The 20,738-nt window shown below is 43.0% G+C and overlaps 1 protein-coding gene and 1 long non-coding RNA gene across 6 annotated transcripts in view; one reads left to right on the forward strand and one right to left on the reverse strand.

Moving 5' to 3' along the window:
* Positions 1 to 870, reverse strand: part of LOC309476146 (uncharacterized protein) — a 122,742-nt gene extending 121,872 nt beyond the window's left edge. For all 5 annotated transcript variants that reach the window (XR_014197935.1, XR_014197936.1, XR_014197937.1 and 2 more), the window contains exon 1: positions 608 to 870. Coding sequence is in view for 1 of the 5 variants with exons in the window: in XM_082139366.1 (XP_081995492.1) it covers positions 608 to 668 (61 nt within the window). In the remaining 4 variants the exon portion in view is untranslated. The remainder of the gene's footprint in view (positions 1 to 607) is intronic.
* A 5,729-nt stretch (positions 871 to 6,599) lies between these two features.
* On the forward strand, positions 6,600 to 15,122 carry LOC309476482. The gene is made up of 3 exons (XR_014198194.1): positions 6,600 to 6,744; positions 13,582 to 13,649; positions 13,911 to 15,122. It is a non-coding gene; the product is annotated as an uncharacterized lncRNA (long non-coding RNA).
* The last annotated feature ends 5,616 nt before the right edge of the window (positions 15,123 to 20,738 follow it).

Raw genomic sequence — 20,738 nt, forward strand, 5'->3', positions numbered from 1 at the left:
AAGATTTGGCCAGGCTTCTCAATACATATGAGAAACATTATATTTGGGTTTTTTGACTCAGACCCCACAAATGAAAATATCTGTTTTGTTTTTAATTTAATTATTTTCCTAAGCAAATTTTACATTCACAAATGCAAATTTTCAAACTGTAAACCTGTCTTCTCGGTCTTTTTAAAAGAAATAGAAAATTATCTAAATGTGATTTCAGTATCTACTAATAAGAAAGCTATAAGGACTGTTAGAATCTGCACTGCCTTTGATCTCTTCCTGTGAACATCTTTATGTGATGTAATCTGGCCCTACCTCTTTTTTATTTATTTATTTTTTGTATTTTATATATATGTATATTTTTTTTGTCCTATTTGCTGTTGTCTCCTTTATTATTGTTTTGGTTAATATTATGTGATGTATACTTTCTCTTTTGTATGTTCCCATTCTCAGCATTAAAAAAAAAGAAGAAAAAAAAGAAGAATGTTTTGGGTTTTGGCGATCGGGTCCACTGCCCTGGTTACATCTAACTTTGTGTTTTCACACTCTACCAAAGCTAACCATAATACTAATACTGCGGTCACAGAAAACACCGGGAGAGATTGTAACAAGTTCTTACCGTTGTCGAGTAAAATCAAGATCACCGAGAGCGAATAAAAGAGAAGGACGTTCATTTGCATCACGTTTTGATTCTGATCGTAAAATCATTCTGTTCTTCTCCATTAAAGGCGACGCAGTGAAATGATATGGGAGCCTCGATAATGGAAGTAGGCCTAGATACGTAACTTACTAGTGAAATCACAATTTGAGCAGATGACAGTGCATACAGGCCAGTGTGTGTTTGTGTGTGAGAGAGAGTCTGTGGAACGAAAAAGTGTCATGTTTTCTTCTTCTCTCAGTGTAATCGTGGATTGCAAACCAGCACTTACCGCCACCTACTGTACAGGAGTGTGTAATATCAGGGTTTTACAGACTTTCAGGTCAAGAAAAAAAATATTATAATAGTAAGTATTCAATATATTAGGGTGGCCCTTAAGTGTGCAATTTTTTTTTTTTTTTCTGTTTTTCTGCAGCCTGACCCCCCAGAGTTGTTCCATTTATGCTAAAAACACCCCAGAAAAAAAATGGGGCAAAAATATTCATATTTAGAGGTAGCTCAAGCACATCAAAGTTTGCTGTTTTTGTAGGCAATTCTACAAGTCAGCAAAATTCTTCATTCTAAAACGTTTAGCATTGAGAATTGTATTCAATACTATACACAGTTTGCAGAATGCATCAAATCACGTAGCCTATTACTTGATCACAGTTCAATGTGAGTACACTATTACTTATTTAACCAAATATATCTTATACAACATACATTTGACTATTGTAAGATAACTGATGATACGCATCTTTTCAAAGTTTGCACAGTTCAAAGTCAATAGTTCAGAGTTTCTTAACACCAAGCAGTGTTGATTTCTTGGCATTTGGAAATTGTATTCGGTTTTGCTCAATGACTTGCAGAGCATACTGCAGCTGTTCTTCACACCTAAAGCACCCGGAATGTGACGCATCTTTCTTGGATGAGCGCAACACCACGTTCTGCGTGGTCGTTTGTTACCGCCAGACTATTGATTATTGCCTCAGCAGCTTTGAAATCATCTCTACTGTTCCATGATTCGGGATCTTCAGACAGGAATGCATCAGGTATACCCAGCATTGAAAACAGGTTTCTGCTGGACTTCGAGACAAAGTTGTCCCTCCTGTCGCCATTGGGCTCCTCTGCTCCTTGTGAAGTGCTTAAGTGCCGACGACTGCAAATCACAGCCAGTAATGACAAATACTTGAAATAAGTCACAAAAGTGGCAAAATAACAGAATTTATGCTTCTGCAAGAAATGCATAGAATATCTTTTGTGCAAAATAAGTGTAAATTCAGAATTGCCATTAAATAAGCAAGTATATAATTTAAATAGTTGAGATAAAATTAGGCAAGTGGTAATTATCACAAACTGAGCATAATAACTGATTATACAAAACTTCAACGTCATCGAGCCACCTCTAAATATTGTTCAAATGAGCTCATATTTTGCCTGAAATATTTTTTTCATGTATTGGAACAACTTGAGGGGGTCAGACAATTATAAATCAAAACTTGAAAAATAAGGGCCACCTTAATATATATATAATACATATACATTATACACACCCATATACATACACCCATAGCCTACATATTACTCACATGTATATGCTAGAGAAAATAACTCAAAATAACTATAACCTAATATATATATATAATGTGATCTAATCCTTTATTTCTTAGAAAATGAAAGAGAGCGTCACTCCCTTATTTTCTCATTCCTTCCTAAAATCCCTAAATCCCAAAATTCCATCCACGTTCTAATCCGTACATCTTGTCAAGTAAAATGATCCTCTCAGCACTTTATTTATTACACCCCAAAATGACATGCTCAACATTTTCTGGTACATTACAACTGTCACATTTATCAGAAACACATTTTGTATGTTGTAAAAGTGTTTCCCTTTGTTATCTGTGTCCCACTTCTTCTACCACAAATCCCTCACTACCTTTATGATTAATGGTGTACCGTTCACATTTTACCCTGAAAGTCGGTGCCGGTACAGTACCCTTTTTCAGTACTTTATTTAGTTATTGAGGTAAACATGCCTAAAGTCATTTGTAGAAGTGTTATTGGCATTAGAGCTGCCTTGGTCGCTGTCTGCCATTGTCTTTAATGCTTGAATATTAATAAAAACAACAATTTTAGCAATAAAATTAAATATTTTCCATGAAAGGTTTTGTTTTCCACAAATTCTGTGTTGTGAAGCAATCAAATTAAGACATAAAACATTAATTTAATTGATCTTATATGAAATTAAACTTTTTTTGTTAAACAACATGCGGCACAACTGAGCTTTACTGTTAAAATTCCAACATAGAAGAAAAAGTGTGATTATTCCTTAAATTTTTTTTGATGATAATGTACTATTATTATTAGTGTTAGTATTATTATTAAATTTACATATCTAAATTCTACTGTACAACAGTAATACATTATCACGTTAAACCAAACTTTTATTTTGACGGGTTGTGGTGAAGACCTTTGAATTTCTGTGTGTTAATGATACAACCACCAGGGTTTCAAATTAACCCAGCCCTTACTCTCGCGCTTAGATGCGATCTCACTTCTCAGGAACCGAAATTTGCCACAGATTGATTTAATGTCAATCGGTAGGCTACTCGGGTCTACCGACATTATTTGGTCGGTGGCATTAAAAGTACAGAGTTCGGTACCCAATTCTATTCATCTGATAATTTTTTGAAGGCAGAATAGATGTATCCTACACTTTGATTTCCCACAATCCTGTGCTTTCCATTCTGTGACAGTCACGCACAAGCCCTGAAAAGTGAAGCCAAAGCTTCTCGATCGCCCCCCGATGACTGGTCCTAGTATAGGTCATAAACCCCGCCCTCTCCATGTTAATTAATGGGACGTGAGACAAACTAAACAATTAAATTACACTTCAAATATCTTTTTTCCAAAGATGCTTTCTGTCATTTGCTGTAGTTTTTATCACGCTGATTTAAGTTCAAGTGTTTGTTTTTAAAATAAGTTTGTTTTTAGTTAGTTACTCGATGCTGTAAAAACTGTGGTGTAACGTCATGATTGACAGCTGTGATTGACAGGTTATATATTAACTTAGTTTTCACGAAATCAGTTTTGTGAGTGGATTTCATTCACTAAAGCCCCTTTCACACAGAGCGATGATCCCGGCAAATTGCCAGAACGCCTTGTGTGAACGCAAACACGACCCGGGATTGATGCCGGCATCAAATTCATGATTGAATCAGAGAAAGAAATGCACAAGCATGGTTTCTTGAGAGAGAAATCGCAGCTCATAAGCAAACTTAAGACGCTGCTGAGACATTACATGTCACATCGATGTCATGTGTCTTTACGGGATTTTTACGGGTTGTGTGTGAACACACTCTCTGATTCCGGAAAATCACTGGCAGTGTGAATGAACCAAAATCAAACGATTTTGATGTATTTCCCTGAATCTCTGTGTGAAAGGGGCTAAACACTGCCTGCAAAGTCATTGCCTGATAGTGCAATGAGCCAACAAGTCACTGTCTACGTTTTCTGATGCAGCCATTGAGAGCGGTTCACTCATATCTGTTCTCTTTCAGCTCAGCCTATAGCGAGAGCTGTGGGCGTGGCTACTGAATCAGGGCGGAGCCAGAGGGGGTTTAGCCGGTGTGGGAGAGTCTATATTGAGCTCTGAATCTGACTTGACTGTTGATAGGGTTAGTGTTATGGATTCAGTATTTTATTTGTATGTAAAGTTGTTCTGTGAGGATATTAACTGTGAGGTTCATAAAAAGCAGCTGATTTTATTTCAGCTGATGACCCCTAATTGCTAATTTACCAACAAAAGGGTGAATGTTTGTTGCAGAGTGAGCCATAAGATGCTCTTATTCATTTGGTTTAAATTCACTTTGCACTTTATGCACTACAGAATTTTTTTTTTTTTTTTTTTTTTTTTTAATAGACTTCTGTAGTCTGTACTGAATTCAGCATGTGGCCAGACACCTTCTTGCTCGTTTTTATAAATAGCAGGGCAGGAAGAAACTTTTCACCTTAACACACATACACTGAATACACACTCTCACCTAGAGCTGATGGTCCAGATCAGAAAAAAAAAAAAACACATTTCTCAAGTTCACCGACCAAGGTTTCAGTCTGACTCAGAAGATGACCTTCAATAAAACTTGTACTATGAGATCAGACACGGTTTAACTTTTTACTTTGGTTTTTAAATACACTAAAATTGAGAACTGAATAAATATGCATAACCATCTTAAAATCACTAGAATTCGAAAAGTTCACTAGATATTCTTCTACTTTTGCCATTTAACACAGTCAGACACCTACTTTTCAAATAGTATGTTAAATGATAAGAAATAAAGAATATTTCACAAATTAAGAACAGTTTAAGTCTTAATAAAGGCCAGATGAACTAGAACATTATATCATGTGTAAATGCAGCGAGTGAAACTAGGAGGGTCAAAGGGTTGTGGGAGGATTCACATATAGACTGAGTGTTTTCAGTGGATAGTTTCATCAGACACTGATCAACTGAGGAAAATGTTTCACGTGTTTGTTTTATTCTGTTTGTGCTGCTGGAGTCTGATTGGTAAGTATTTTTTATTTTTTTTATTTAGAGTAATACAGTGGCTGCTACACGCTCAGTAAAAAGTTTCAAAAGCTGTTTTTAGAAACCCATTTGCTTTGAGTTCATATCTGGGTTAATAATGGATTAATTGTATTAATGCAATAAGTAGCCTGGAATATTTAGTATGAAAACCAGATGTATTACTGTGTGTTTGGTTATGTGCTTGTTTAAACTGACATTTGCGAAATCAAACATTGTTGCTGTTTAATTGCAATGGCGAATCAGTCGTGGTGGACAAAATAAACTGTAGATGAACTTAAATCCCAGGTTAGAATTATAATCCCTGATTTGTTAATCTGTGTTTAACATTAAGTGATGCGACAAACTCTACGTGGTTGTTCATTTAGTTTTGGTGTTTCTGCCGCGGTTCTGGATGTTCTCAACTTGTAAACTATAAAAACTACAGCTGATTTCAGGCTTTGTAAACCATCAGAAACCTTAATCTGTGTAAATCTGTTTGTTCATCAGGTGTGTTTGGTGATTCAGTGTCAGTGATGGAAGGAGACTCTGTGACTCTAAACACTGATCTTACTGAAATACATGATGAAGATATAATGTGGACATTTGGAGCTGAAAAGTCTGTCATATTTAGAATGAATAAAAAGAAGCAAATCTTCTCCACAAATGACGATGGTCGTAATGGGAGATTCAGAGACAGACTGAAGCTGGACGATCAAACTGGATCTCTGACCATCACAAACACCACAACTGAACATACTGGAGATTATGAACTACAGATAAATGGAGCGAAAAAATCATCAAAAACATTCAGTGTTTCTGTCTATGGTGAGTAGAGATGTCATTTCTCTAAACATGCACATATTCTATTTACATACATTCATAGATTAAATAATTGAATAGTTTGAGCTGACAGACACATTCAGTGAACGTGAACACACTAAACACTCACTCCACACAAACTACAATTCACAACACCTAAAATAGACTGATTGTTGTGTTCACATTTCTGTTTATTCTCTCATATTTCCCAGCTCAACTGCACACTCCTAACATCACCAGAGACTGTTCCTCATCATCATCCTCATGTTCATTGGTGTGTTCATCAGTGTTGAATGTGTGTGATGCGACTCTCTCCTGGTACGCAGGAATCAGTGTATTGTCCAGCATCAGTGTGTGTGATCTCAGCATCAGTCTCTCTCTACCTCTGGAGGTGGAATATCAGGATAAAAACACCTACAGCTGTGTGCTGAACAATCCCATCAGCAACCAGACCACACATCTGGACATCAACACACTCTGTCACACATGTGCAGGTACCACAGCACTGATGATATATGTGTGTGTTTACTGACCTGATCTCTGTCTTCTGTTGGAGATCAGACTGATGCGTTCACTTCTTTCTTTATCTTTATAGAGCTGGACACACAGTCTTCTTCACACTCTCCAGTGTCTCTGATAGTGTTGATCTCTGCTGGATCTCTGATGACTGTAGTTGCAGTCGGGATCTTCTGGATCTGCAAAAAAAGAAAAGAAAGCAAAACAGACACAGAAGGCAAGAGTTACAAACGTACTCGGTTACTAACGTAACCTCGGTTCTCTCTAGAAGAGGGAACGAGTACTGCGTAAGATATCTTACGCTAGGGGAAAATCCTTTTCCGCGAGATATTGAAGCCAAAAATTATCCTTAATTTTGTAATAATGCAAAACGCGTTGCAGCAGCAATGCAGACATAGGCGAGACAGCTCGCGCGCCTATTGGCTGCTCTGCGGCAACTGCAGCAGCCTATCGAGCGAGGCCTGGCGTGACGCCAGACCCAATCAGGGCACTTCGCGCCCGCTGCGTCACGTCCCGCCGAAATGGGCGTGGTCTAGGCCTATAAATATCGCTCGCAGGCAGCTATTATCTGGTTTTTAATCATCGAAGCAACCAGAGCGTGTGCATGCACGGCAAGATACGCAGTACTCGTTCCCTCTTCTAGAGAGAACCGAGGTTACGTTAGTAACCGAGTACGTTCTCTTACGAGAGGTCTCTCGTACTGCGTAAGATATCTTACGCTAGGGGACCCAATGTAAAACGCCGTGCATGCTGAGATCTGACACCAAAGACCCAAGGGCGAAAGCCCGGGGTACATATAGTGCACAATCACTCAGTGAACTCACAGAGAGTCCGGGAAGAAGGAGGGGTGCAGCCTCACTTTTCCACATAAAGTAGCGTCGAAGGGACGCGAATTTCATCATACAGACAGGGCGGGGTACGGCCTGAACTGATGGGAAAAAATGTGGGTCTTACACAGTTTGCCCAGCTTTAAACTGTCGAACATCGAGCTGTGCTCAGCAAACGCAGCATTCTGAGCTGAACGCATCAGGTCAGATAATACTGGTAGTTTAGACCGACAGCAGCCTGGCCTGCAGGGCGGGAACCTCTAGGTTATAAAACCTTATAAATGTAGACGGGGAGGCCCAGCCTGCCGCCATACAAATATCTTGCAAGGCAATCCCACTTGACCAGGCCCACGAAGAGGCCATGCCTCTCGTGGAATGCGCTCTGACACCCAAAGGGCACTGCATGCCCTTGGAGGCGTATGCCAGCGCTATAGCATCAACTATCCATCTGGATAGGCTCTGTTTCGACGCGGCTAGTCCCTTAGAACGTCCGCTAAACGAAACAAAGAGCTGTTCCGTCTGTCTGAAAACAGACGAGCGAGACACATAAGCTCGTAATGCCCTGACTGGGCAAAGGAGGCTCGCGTCTCTTTCCTCATCAGGGACCGGTAGGGCTGACAGAGAGATAATCTGCGCCCTAAACGGTGTGTTGAGGGATTTTGGAACATAACCGTGCTTAGGTTTGAGTATAACTTTTGAGTCATTGGGCCCAAACTCCATGCACGCCGCGCTCACAGAGAGCGCGTGCAGATCCCCTATGCGCTTCACTGAAGCGAGAGCCAGCAAAAACACTGTTTTGAAAGACAGGTGTTTTAAATCGATTGACTGCAAAGGCTCAAATGGCGCACCCTTCATGGCTTCCAGAACCGTAGAAAGGTCCCATACGGGGACTGAGGGAGGTCTGGGAGGATTCAGTCTCTTAGCTCCTCTAAGGAAGCGGATGACTAAATCGTTCCTTCCTATTGACTGACCAAGCGTTGTTTCTGAGAACGTTGCTATAGCCGCCACATAAACTTTGAGCGTGGAGGGGGCCCTGCCCCCATCCAACAGCTCTTGTAGGAAGGAAAGCACCTCCGTCACATCACAGTTTGTGGGTGACACACCACGGGCTGTGCACCAGCCCGAAAACACTGACCATTTCGAAGAATAGAGTCGTCTTGTAGACGGAGCTCTAGCCTGCGTGATCGTGTTTAATACTCCTTTAGGGAGTCCAACATGTACCCGTTGATGGCCCAGACATGAAGGGACCATAGTTCCGGGTGAGGATGCCAGATCGAGTCGCGGGCCTGTGAGAGGAGATCTCTCCTCACTGGTACTGGCCACGGGGCAGTACTTGCTAACTGCATCACGGCTGGGAACCAAGGTTGGTTTTTCCAGAACGGTGCTACCAGCAGTACTGAGCATCCTTCTTCCCTGATCCGTTCTATCACCTGAGGCAGGAGAGAGACGGGGGGAAAAGCATAGAGCGGGCGGCGGGGCCACACATGGGACAGCGCGCTCCTGCTCTTGGAGAAAAATTCTTGACAGTGAGCGTTTTCTTGAGACGCAAACAGGTCCACTTTCGCTCTGCCGAATTTCTTCCACAGCAGTTGGACTGTCTGTGGGTGTAGAGACCATTCGCCTGCCGGAACATTGTTCCTGGACAGTCTGTCTGGTCCTATATTCATGATCCCTGGCACGTGCGCTGCTCTGAGCGAGCGCAGGTTGCACTGAGCCCATACTAGGAGGCGTTCTGCCAGCCTGTACAGTTTCTCGGATCTGATGCCGCCCTGGCGATTTATGTAGGACACCACAGACATGTTGTCCGAACGGACCAAGACGTGGTGACCTTTTATTTGGGGACAAAAACGCGTCAGCGCGTTGTCTACTGCCAGCATTTCGAGGCAGTTTATGTGCAGGAGCTTCTCCCGTTCTGACCACTGGCCGAAGAACGGTCTGCCCTCGAGCAGCGCTCCCCATCCCGAGGTGGACGCGTCCGTGGACACCACTTTCACCCTCGAGGAAGTCCCCAGGCTTACACCTGATTGGTACCAGTCGTTCGCTTTCCAGGGTTTCAGAGCTGTAACGCATTTCTGATTGACCCTGAGGCGAAGCAAACCGGGTGCCCACGCTTCGCGTGGGACTCGCGCTTTCAGCCAAAACTGCAGCGGGCGCAGGCGTAGCAGACCCAGCTGGAGCACTGACGATGCTGAGGCCATGAGACCTAGCATCTTCTGAAATCTTTTGAGCGGGACAGACGCGCCGCAGCGAAAAGAGTTCGCTGTGCGTCGAATGTCTACCGCGCGCTGTTGTGATAGTCGCGCTATCATGGACAGTGAGTCCAGTTCTGTGCCCAGGAAAGATATTTTCTGACTGGGTGACAGGGAGCTCTTCGCCCAATTGACACTCAGACCCAAATCCTCGAGGTGATCGAGTAAAATGGTCGTGTGTTCTATGAGCACTGCGCGAGATTGCGCTAGAATCAGCCAATCGTCCAAATAGTTCAGCACTCGCATGCCTCTCATTCTGAGGGGTGCGAGCGCCGCGTCCATGCACTTCGTAAATGTACGGGGTGCTAGGGACAAACCGAACGGCAGGACTGTGTACTGATATGCCTGGCCCTCGAAGGCGAATCTCAAATATCGCCTGTGACGTGACGCTATCTGTATTTGAAAATACGCGTCTTTCAGATCTATTGACACAAACCAATCTCCTTGGCGAATCTGCACAAGGATTTGCCTGGTCGTGAGCATCCTGAACTGTCGCTTCACAAGCACTTTGTTCAGCTGCCTTAGATCTAGTATGGGTCTGAGACCCCCGTCTTTTTTCGGTACCAGGAAGTATCTGCTGTATAGCCCTCCCTCGCTCTGATCTTGAGAGAGAGGTTCTATGGCCCCTTTGCTCAATAGTTTCGTCACTTCGGCTCGAAGTAGATGTGCTACTTCTGTTTTTACCGTGGTCTCGACGCGCCCCACATAGCGGCGAGGGCGTCGGCGAAACTGCAGCGAATAGCCTCTTTCTATAATGTTCAGCACCCACTTCGAAACCCCGGGTAGCTTTGCCCATGCGTCTGCATGGATAGCTAGGGGTCGAATACGAAGCGCGCTCCGCTCGCTCAGCGATGGAGAAGCTTCGGTGTGCTGTAACACAAGCATGTCGCTCGTGACATTTGAGGCATGGGGCGCGCTGATGACAGCGGGCAGATTGCCCGCGCTCGACTCCTCTACGGTGGTTAACCGCGAGGGGGAGGGCTGGGCGGTTCCCGTGGGAACTGTCATGTCTATGTGTGGATGTGGGCGCGGGACAGCGGGCACATTTATCACACTGAAAGCATCGTTCGCTTGCGTGAAGCGAGTGCACGTTGGTTTCGTTTTTACAGAAACCGTGAGACATGCATAACGTGGTGTTAGTGGGCACTGGGTAGTGGGCACGTTCACCATGTTTGAAGCGCAACCGATCTGAGTCGGTTTTATGTGCGCGAGCCCTGTGTGACAGGCTGTGCTTATGTGTAGGGATGGGCACTGGGCAGTGGGCATTCTTACTACACACGAAACACCATCGGCCGTGGCCGGGACACCAGAAAATACACTCTTTTGGGGATTTATCTGGGTAGCCGTGAAAACGGCATTTGTGTGCAGGCAAGCGGGTGACAGAACCGACTTGTTGGCTGCAGAAAACACTGGAACAGTCACATTTTCTGGAACTGGACGAGCGAATAGCTTTGGTGTGAGTCCGGCCGCAGCGGGACTGGAACACCGTCGTTTTCCTAGCTGTGCTAGGACGACTTCGGGGCCTCGGGCTTCACCGTGATCCTAGGTCGCGAGCCGCGTCCTGCGGGGCGGCGACCGGATGAGCGGGAGCGCGGTCTCGCGCTTCTGGCCTGGCGGCGCTGTGAAGTGGAGGCAGTGGACGGTGGCTGTGGCTGTGAGCTCTGAGCAGACGGTTTCGCACGGCCTGCTGCAGAGCTGGAGCGCTTCGGGAGGAAGTGCTTCATGGCCTGAGACGCTTTCTGTACCTCTGCGAATCTCTCCGCGAAATCTTTGACGGAGGATCCAAAGAGGCCTGTGGCGGAAAGCGGGGCGTCGAGGAACGCGGTGCGTTCAGACTCGGCCATTTCCGAGAGCGTCAGCCAGAGATGTCTCTCAGACACGGTGAGAGAAGCCATAGTCCGTCCAATGGCTTGCGCTGCGGACTTAGTAGCACGAAGAGCGAGGTCCGTGGCACTCCTTAAGTCCGGCACACAGATCGCGTCAGGTCCTTCCTCATCCAGCTTACGGAGGAGATCGGCCTGGAAGATCTGGAGCGTTGCCATGGTGTGCAACGCTGACGCAGCTTGCCCGGCGGCGGAGAAAGCGCGGTGGAGCAAGCTCGACGTCGTGCGGCAAGCTTTAGAGGGTAGGGCCGGCTTAGCGCGCCGTCCAGCGGAGGGCGGGCATAAGTGGGCCGCTATCGCCTCTTCAACCGGCGGCAGCGAGAGGTATCCTCTGTTCTTGGCATCGTCAACGGCGGAGAATGCCAAAGAAACAGCAGGACGCACTCTAGCAGAATAGGGGGCGCTCCAGGAATTGGCGACTTCTTCGTGTAACTCAGGAAGAAAAGGCGCCGGTCTGGACACAGGCGAAGCGCGCTCCCCAGGCAGGAAAAATCCATCCAGCCGGTTGTGAGCGGGCTGCTCAGGCGAAGACCACTCGAGGCCGAGGCTCGCCGCGGCCTGTGCGAGTACTCGCATGAGTTCCGTCTCAATAGAAGCTCTCTTGCCTGACGAAGTGCGGGCAGGGGGTGCGGGGTCCTCAGAGCCCGCCCAATCCTCACTGCCTGACGCCAGGATAGAGCAGGAATCATCCTCTCCCAGCAGGGCTTCCTCATCCGCGATATCAACGGAAGCGGCGGCAGACGGCGGCCGCTGTCCGTCAGGAAGCGAAACAGAAGAAGCCGGGGAAGCAAGCGGGCGAACCGGCGAGCTTTGGCGGCTGAGGGAGGGTTCCGGGGCCCGCTGGGCACGGCGCTTTTTACGGCGCGACGCCGCGGCGGGCGGGGGAGCAGTCTCGGTGAAGACGGCTAGGCGAGTCCTCAGAGTCGCCATTGCCATCAGCTCGCAGTGAGGGCATCCGCCGTCAGCGAGCGCGAGAGCTGCATGTTCCTCACCCAGGCAGGAAACGCAGATCACGTGGCGGTCCCCGTCGCTGAGTGTGGCTCTGCACGAGCCGCAGGAAGGCATCTTTAAAAAGACGCTAGCTCTTTTAGAAATGTGTGTCGCGGCGGCGACACACACACACAGAAATACAGTGCAAATAAAAGAGAAGGATATAAGCGCCGGAAAGCGCAGCAGGAAGGCAGGAAGGCGGCGCGGCCAGCGACTTCAGTGACTCGTCCCGCTGAAGGTGCTCTCTCTCGACGGCGCGGCTTCTAATCCAGCTCCAGCGATGCGTGTGCTTCGCTTGAAGGATGAAAAATCAGATAATAGCTGCCTGCGAGCGATATTTATAGGCCTAGACCACGCCCATTTCGGCGGGACGTGACGCAGCGGGCGCGAAGTGCCCTGATTGGGTCTGGCGTCACGCCAGGCCTCGCTCGATAGGCTGCTGCAGTTGCCGCAGAGCAGCCAATAGGCGCGCGAGCTGTCTCGCCTATGTCTGCATTGCTGCTGCAACGCGTTTTGCATTATTACAAAATTAAGGATAATTTTTGGCTTCAATATCTCGCGGAAAAGGATTTTCCCCTAGCGTAAGATATCTTACGCAGTACGAGAGACCTCTCGTAAGAGAACTGACTTTAACAAGTATTTTAGTAGATTGATCGCCTTTTTAGCCCTAAATTATAATTTAAACAATTATTTTCATAATTTTGTAGTAAACACCTTCTAGATAAATATAAAACGAAACCAAAATTGTATGTGTAGTGATTGTGTTTGGCAATTTTAGTAGATTACATTCATCAGAATACAAGTCTTTGTGTAATGACACTAAATGTCACTCTTTACTGGATTTCATAAATGATGTGTAAAGAATGTCTTTCTAAATGTAATGACGAACACATACTCTCTTCGTAACTTTTTTCTTTGTGAAAAATGCCTAATGACAAATTAAATTAGTTGATTCTTTATTTAAAAATGGCAGTGCTAAACATTTAATGAAATGTGCAATGCCTTATTTCTGACAGTCCTAATAATAACACACACACATGTTGTGAAGAATCAGTCAGGATTGAGTTTTGTTGTTTTAATGCATCTATTATTGTTGTTGAAACAGTTGAGAGTCGTGAAGACGAGATCACTTACGCTGAACCAGCGTTCTACAAAAGAAACGCACAGCAATCGGTAAGACTATTTATTTTTTGTTGAGTGTGTTTGTATCATTTCAGCCAGATGGAGATGGAAATCAGTGTTTTTGTCTGCATAATCATCCATCACATCACACATAACAGCACCATATCAGATATTTACAAGAGCCATGAGAGCATCATTCCATGCAAGAAACACTTGTTACTTAGAGAACAATAACCCTATGTATCACATTGCAGTCTGTAGGATGAACCTACCACATTCATTATTATTATCTTCTTTTATGTGTTTTTACAGAAAGTAAAAGAGGAGGATCATGTGGTTTATGCACCGATTACAATGAAGTATCAAGACGCAACCATGTGACCAGCGACAACCTTCAAGTCTGAGTCTGTGGTTGAGCTTTTGGTGAGAATCAATCATCGTTTTAAAGTGTGGTTAAAGATGGATTCATGAAATGGTCTCCTAAAAACTGCCAAAGAACTTGACTTGTATTACAAGGACATTTAACAAATGATCTCAATCGTTTGGCCCATTGGATAATTTTATGTTTGGCTCTTAAAGTATTAAAGAAATCATGTGTGTAGGTCAAAAAAAAAAAAAAAACCAGAGATGGAAAACACTCATCAAAAGGTGTGAACCTGCTGTGGTCTCAATCAATGTGGTTTGGTCTGCCGGATGGATGGAGAGCTTGCTCATGAGTGTTTCTGCTGCTAGACGTGTGTGTTTGATGTCAGTTTGCGTGCATCTGATATGAATAGTGTGTCTCTAAATAGCAAGTGGTTAAAGGACTTTTTCCATTCCTGCTCACACGAAACCGTTTGACCTCTGCTCTACAGAAAACCTGCTTTAAAAATACTGAACTCGTCAATGCTGGTGTTTGACAAAAGGTCTTAAATTATGCAGAGATATTACTTCAAAATATGAAAATATGATATAATTTGTGTGCATATGCATATACTTATACTCACGCTGTGACCCTACACTTCCTTTTAAAAAGAATTATTCTTGACACCTTTTTGATACCTTGATAGGTCATTTCCTGTTTTTTTCTGTCAATGTGTGGGAGTCATTTTAAGAATAAATGCAATGTATGACTTTGTAAATGTAAATAATTTCTTTAGTTTTCATCAGTTTTGATGAGAAACTAACTAAAAGCAGCAATGCTGACAGTTTGGCATAGAGGTGGGTGAACCAACATCTTATTTCATGATATGAGTAATTTTATATTTTGTATGTAATTTTATATAACAATAAAGTTATTTCATTAAAGTATTTATCTTTTATCTTTAAAATATACAATGATGCACATTACAATCAATATGAGAAATACAATATAAGAAAGATACAAATGAAATAAACAGTGCTTTAAATGTTGTTTGATTATCAATGACACAGACAGTAGGTTTATTAGACTGCCGTCTCTTTAAGACCTGATGCATGGATCCAATGCATTAAAAAACATTAGTGACACTATTACATGAATAGGGTGCTCACTCCTATTATAGTTGTTCCCGGGCTCCATGACATGTATCCCCTGTAATGTTAGTATTGTGTTGTCACAAACGCGCTCTATCGCCCCAGTAATAAGCGGCGATGAAGGTAACTTTCAGGACTGTAGCCTTCAACTTGCTTTTGAATTGGAGGAGGGGGGATGGGCAGTTTCATTTTTGAGAAACAGTGACCTTGTTTGTGAAATAGTAGGCTACTCCCGTTCTGATTCTCCCCTCGACCTCAGTCTGTTCGTCATCTTGTCTATCAGCTTCCAAAGTTTGTAACTCCTCGTCTGTGTATTCCAGGTCAAAACGATATGGTTCTGGATCTTGGTTTGATACCAAATAAAAATCCTCTGACAATTCCTCAAAGTCAGCCATGATCACGAATCACGTTCGCTACTAGCTAGTTGGTTAGTTAGTCACGTTGGTTTTGTTGACGGAACGGTGCTTCTCGGGTGCTGCGCTAATCACTCCGCCCAAGTAGCAGTGCTTCGCCTTCTGAGAAAATAGTTCCCAGTATTTAAACGTTTAAAAAATGGCTGTGTCTCATATGACCTTGTTATTTGTACACACTGTGACTATACAAATCACAACATGTAAATAGGAAAATGTTGGCATTATTTTGTCACTTATTGGGAGCAGTATGCTAGCTGTAGCCATTTACATCCAGTCTTATCTAACTCTGGGGGATACGGTGAATAAGCTAAAGTCCCCAAAAGTCGATGTGTTCCTTTAAAGAAAAAAAATATTGTATATCTTGCTGAGCAAAGTTCTTAAGCCCTTAGAAAACACTGATGAAACTTGCTCCAAACACAAGTTTAGACTCCACTGTTGTCCGTCACTATTGCTGGAGTTTTTATTTTCAAACCTAATGTGACCTTTAAACACTGGAAAGGGCAAACATGATCTTGATTGATGGGAATTTCATCACCATTATTTGTTATTTGCAAATATTCAAAAAGGAAAACATAATGAGTCCAGTTTCTACCACACCTGAGCTCCTTTATTCAGTTTTTTTTTTATTATGTCAAATATCATGTCGTGATTCACACTGTTGATTTGATTGTTTTACTCTAAATTGGTGGTTGTCAGATAAAGTAGCACATATGATCAAATTGAAGTGTCACTCGCATGTAAACAATCAATTCTTGCCGTTCACAATCAATGTAAGAACGCAGACAATGCAGTAGGGTCTAATGATTAGACACACAAGGCTATAATAAAACTTTATAATCAGAAAGGAGATTTAGAACATCTCAAATGTAAAATATTTTTTACACAGTGGGGTGATGTACCACATGAGGGCGCTCCACATTATGAGAACCATTTGCTCTAAATAAAAAAAAATGTGATTCTTAGTTATAAAACAATTCTGTTCATAAATATTGATTTATCCATGTTGATCTCAATGTGTGGACATGAAAAAGAAACAAAATATCTAAGTGCTGGCATGACTGTACTTCTCACTTACACTTTTAATTATAATAAAACTAAACAATAATATCAACTTGCATGCAGCCTCGGCCTCCTGGGCGGGACCTCGACTGCAGTGGCATATCGATTGCCTCGACTTAATAGCAGTATTCCTTGCCCTCGGTCGGTTTCTGCCATTGCTGCAGGACACATATACTGGTCCGGACGGACAACACATTGACCATTGCGTACATCATTTGCGAAGGTTGTCTACACTCCCGTCGCATGTCGTAACTCGCCCACCATCTCCTCCTCTGGCTTTTGAGCTCAAATGTGCAGCTGACGTGCTCACATCAGCTCACACTCCCAGGAGAGTGGAGACTCCACCCCCAGTAAGGTCGCTTAAAGGCTCTTCGGAGTTGCTCAGGTGGACCTGTTTGCTACTCCGGACACGTCCCACTGCCAGTTGTTCTATTCCCTGACTGAGGGGACCCTCGGTATAGATGCACTGGCACACAGCTTGCCCCGGGGCCTGCGCAAGTATGCGTTTCTCCCAGTGAGCCTTCTCGCACAGACCCTGTGCAAGGTCAGGGAGGACGAAGAGCAGGTCTTGCTTGCTGCGCCGTACTGGCCCACCCAGACCTGATTCTCAGAACTCAAGCTCCTTGCGACAGACCCTCCTTGATGGATTCCCCTGAGGAAGGACCGGCTTTCTCAGGAATGGAGCACCATATGGCACCCGCGTTAAGACTTCTAGAACCTCTAAGTGTGGTCTCTGGAAACTACGTTTTTTAGTGACCTACCCTCAGTGGTAGTAGACACTCTCACTTCAGCTAGAGCCCCCTCTACGAGGCGCGCTTATGCTTGGAAGTGGAACCTGTTCGTTGAATCGGGCTCTTCTCACCAGGAGGACCCCCGTAAATGTCCAATCAGAGTCATTCTTTCCTTTCTGCAAGAAGGGTTGGAGTGAAGGCTGTCTCCCTCCACCCTGAAAATGTATGTTACTGCTATCGCCTTACATCACAACGCAGTAGAAGGTAAGTCGGTGGGAAAGCACGACCTGTTAATCAGGTTCCTGAGAGGAGCGAGAAGGTTGAACCCTCATTGACCTCGCCTCATCCCCTCTTGGGACCTCTGTCTTACCGGCCCTGCAGAGAGCTCCCTTTGCAGTCAATTGAGATTCATATCCAAAATATAAGTAATACAAATGTTTGTAGTTAACTACATGAGACAAGTTGACTGTTGATTAACCAAGCTCTCCATTAAACGACCCTAACAGCCCTAAAATTGAATAAAATATAAAATATTATAAAGACACTTCATATTTAATAGTTTTAGATGATAATTGCATTTAACAGATTACACCTTCAATAAAACATTTGCAATTGTTTTGTAAAAAGTGTTTTTTATGCATGTTTGGACTGAGTTTTCCCTGCATTTACACTGTTCTGACCAGCAGGGGTCACCAACAGTGAATCATTTTGTGAAGCAAAATGAAAAGCTTTGTTTCTCCCATCATAGCAACAGATGGCAAACTGTCTGGGGCAGGACATAATGAGAAGAGAAACCTCCAAGTCTCTGCTTGCTGTGCTTCTTTGGCAGCAGCACAGAGGAAAACAGAATAGAGAGGGAGAGAACAGACAATAAAACAAACTCAGCCGCCCATCGATCATGACATTACAAGACGTAACAACAATCATTATAAAGTTGCTATAAAGTAGCATCAGTGTTGAAATCATTTATAACGCAATGATTCAATATTCTCTTATATTATATATTATATATCAATATTATCAACAAAAATATTTTAAAGAAATACAGATTCCAGCCATTATGAATGAATCATGTTTTAAATAAAATGTATCACATAAACATGCAAAGATTTTCAAGTTAATTTCCTTGTTTCAGAAAAGAAAACCATCCTCTATTAATTATATTTACATATTTACAATGAGCACCAGAAAAAAGAAAAGAAAAAAAAATCCAAAATTAGGGACAAGAATGCTGCCAAAAGAAAGAACCAAGAAAAACTGTAGGTCTAAAGCTAAATGCTAGACTGAACAGAGTATTTAAAGGTACAATATGTAAGAATTTTGCATTAAAATATCCCAAAATCTCAAGGCCAGTGTTATATATTTTGTTAAGTTGATTACTTACAATATCCCAAATGTTTCCAACTATTTTTAAATCGTGAGAAAATTGCGATTTTAACCAAGGAAACGGGGCGTTAGAGCAGGGGGGAGCTGGGAGTCGCCAGTCAATTGCGTCATATCCGCGTCACCCTCGGTTTCCGCTCGTACTGCGTGGAGTCCTGGACAAATGCGGAAGTTGTAGTTGTAGCGTCTATCAAGCTACAAACTTTAGCTTGTTTCTTGCAGTCGTTATGGGACACAATTATTCTTTACCGATTGCTGCTGGTTCTGTCGACAAAGCATGCTTAATTTTATATTTTCCAAATGTAGCATTCGGTAATAGTTATGTTTATGTAAGGAAAGTATTATTGCTTTAGATTTGTGTTTAGTTTATTGACATTGTTTATCACGTCTGGTGTTTATGGCCATGTAAATAAACATAGCATGTGTTATACATAAAGATGAATCAGTATTTTGGCAAATGATGTGGGCATGTTCGAATGTACTTTTACAACAATTGTTTAGAACATGTAAAACTGCGCAGCGTTATCACAACAATGAATTCAACAAATACAGTAACATCTATGAAGTATTAAACCTTACTTTTCTTGCGGTTAATTCATTTTAATGAAATAAAAGTGTGATGAGGTTTAAGAGTCAGGAAGGAAGAAGACGCGTCGTCGTGACTGGGACTCGTACTTTATTAAAATAAAGCAAAACAAACAAAAGCCGCGCACAACGCGCATTCACCGTGGCAACCGCGACGGCACAAAACAGTTCAAAAATGAGAGCTCGGATCCACCGGTTTTCTTCCTCTGCGTCCAATTTTCTCTCCAGTCTCTCTCTCGTTCCAGCGCGGCTTATAAGCGGTCTCTCCACGCCGATCACTGCAATAAGACACAGGTGCATTTGCACTTGATCTACTTGCTCGTCTCTTTTCTCTCCCATCACAGACCGCGCTGAACCACGCCCCCCTCGCCACAAAAAGCATGTCATTAAACGCAACATTTATAAAAATAGAACTTAGCCTCATCCATGAACATGATTTTTCGATTCCCGTCTGACTGATTTACATCCACGGTGGAGTTTAAAACGACAGTTCCCATCATTCCACGCTCCTTCACATCGTCATCAAGCTACGCCGTTGTTGTTGTTTGGAATGTAGCGCCCTCTAGCGGCAAAAATTCTTGCATATTGTACCTTTAAGTGAAGATCGTCTCAAAACAGTGATAATAGTCTACAAGACAAACACAAAATACAATATTTAAAAAAAACAATCACATGTCAATCTAAACACAATAAAACAGCACCTCATAAAATTTCACGTTATTTTCACAACTTCAGGTATAGGAAAACGGAACGTTGCACATTTCAACAAACAAGTCTATATTTCTACCAAATAAAGACTATAATTTAATTACATTCTTTTATCAAGTATACAAACATTTGTATGTTACTATATTGCTGTAACACTCCTGACAAACGTCACATGAAGTAGGCCTATGTTTCAGGTTTAATGCCAGAGACATTAAACTTTTAACAGTCTGTATCATATATGCATTCAATTACAGGCATTTATCAGAATAAATACATTTAGTGTTTTACCAACTTTTAAATAAACCAATGAATTTCAAAGCTTATTAAGTCTGTTTTTTTTGGTTTCAGTGTAGCTGCTGGAGAGTGTTTTCTGATGAAGGTAGATAAGTACGAGTTAATGTTAGTGTTTAAACCATAAATATTAGCAACATTTTACGTCAGTCTTTTCCAGGAACAGCAACAATACCAGTAAAAACCCCTACAGAATCAGTAGTTGAGAATGTCCTTGTGTTATCCTGGTCATAATGCCCGCCTTGAGGTAATTGTTAAAAAAACATATGCAAATAGCCCCGCCTCCACTCACTCATTCACACCAGCTCACAGATTCTCTCTGCCAACTTACTGAGGTAAACGCTGCACAATGATATCGCTCTCTACGTCGGACACATAAGAGTCATTTATATGATTCACCTTTTGCTTGACTCTGTTATCAAACAGCTAATAATGTGTTACTAATGCTACACAAACCATGTTCCCGTTCGCATCTC

The sequence above is a fragment of the Leuciscus leuciscus genome (genome assembly GCF_965113295.1).
Source record: "Leuciscus leuciscus genome assembly, chromosome: 15".
Taxonomy (NCBI): domain Eukaryota; kingdom Metazoa; phylum Chordata; class Actinopteri; order Cypriniformes; family Leuciscidae; genus Leuciscus; species Leuciscus leuciscus.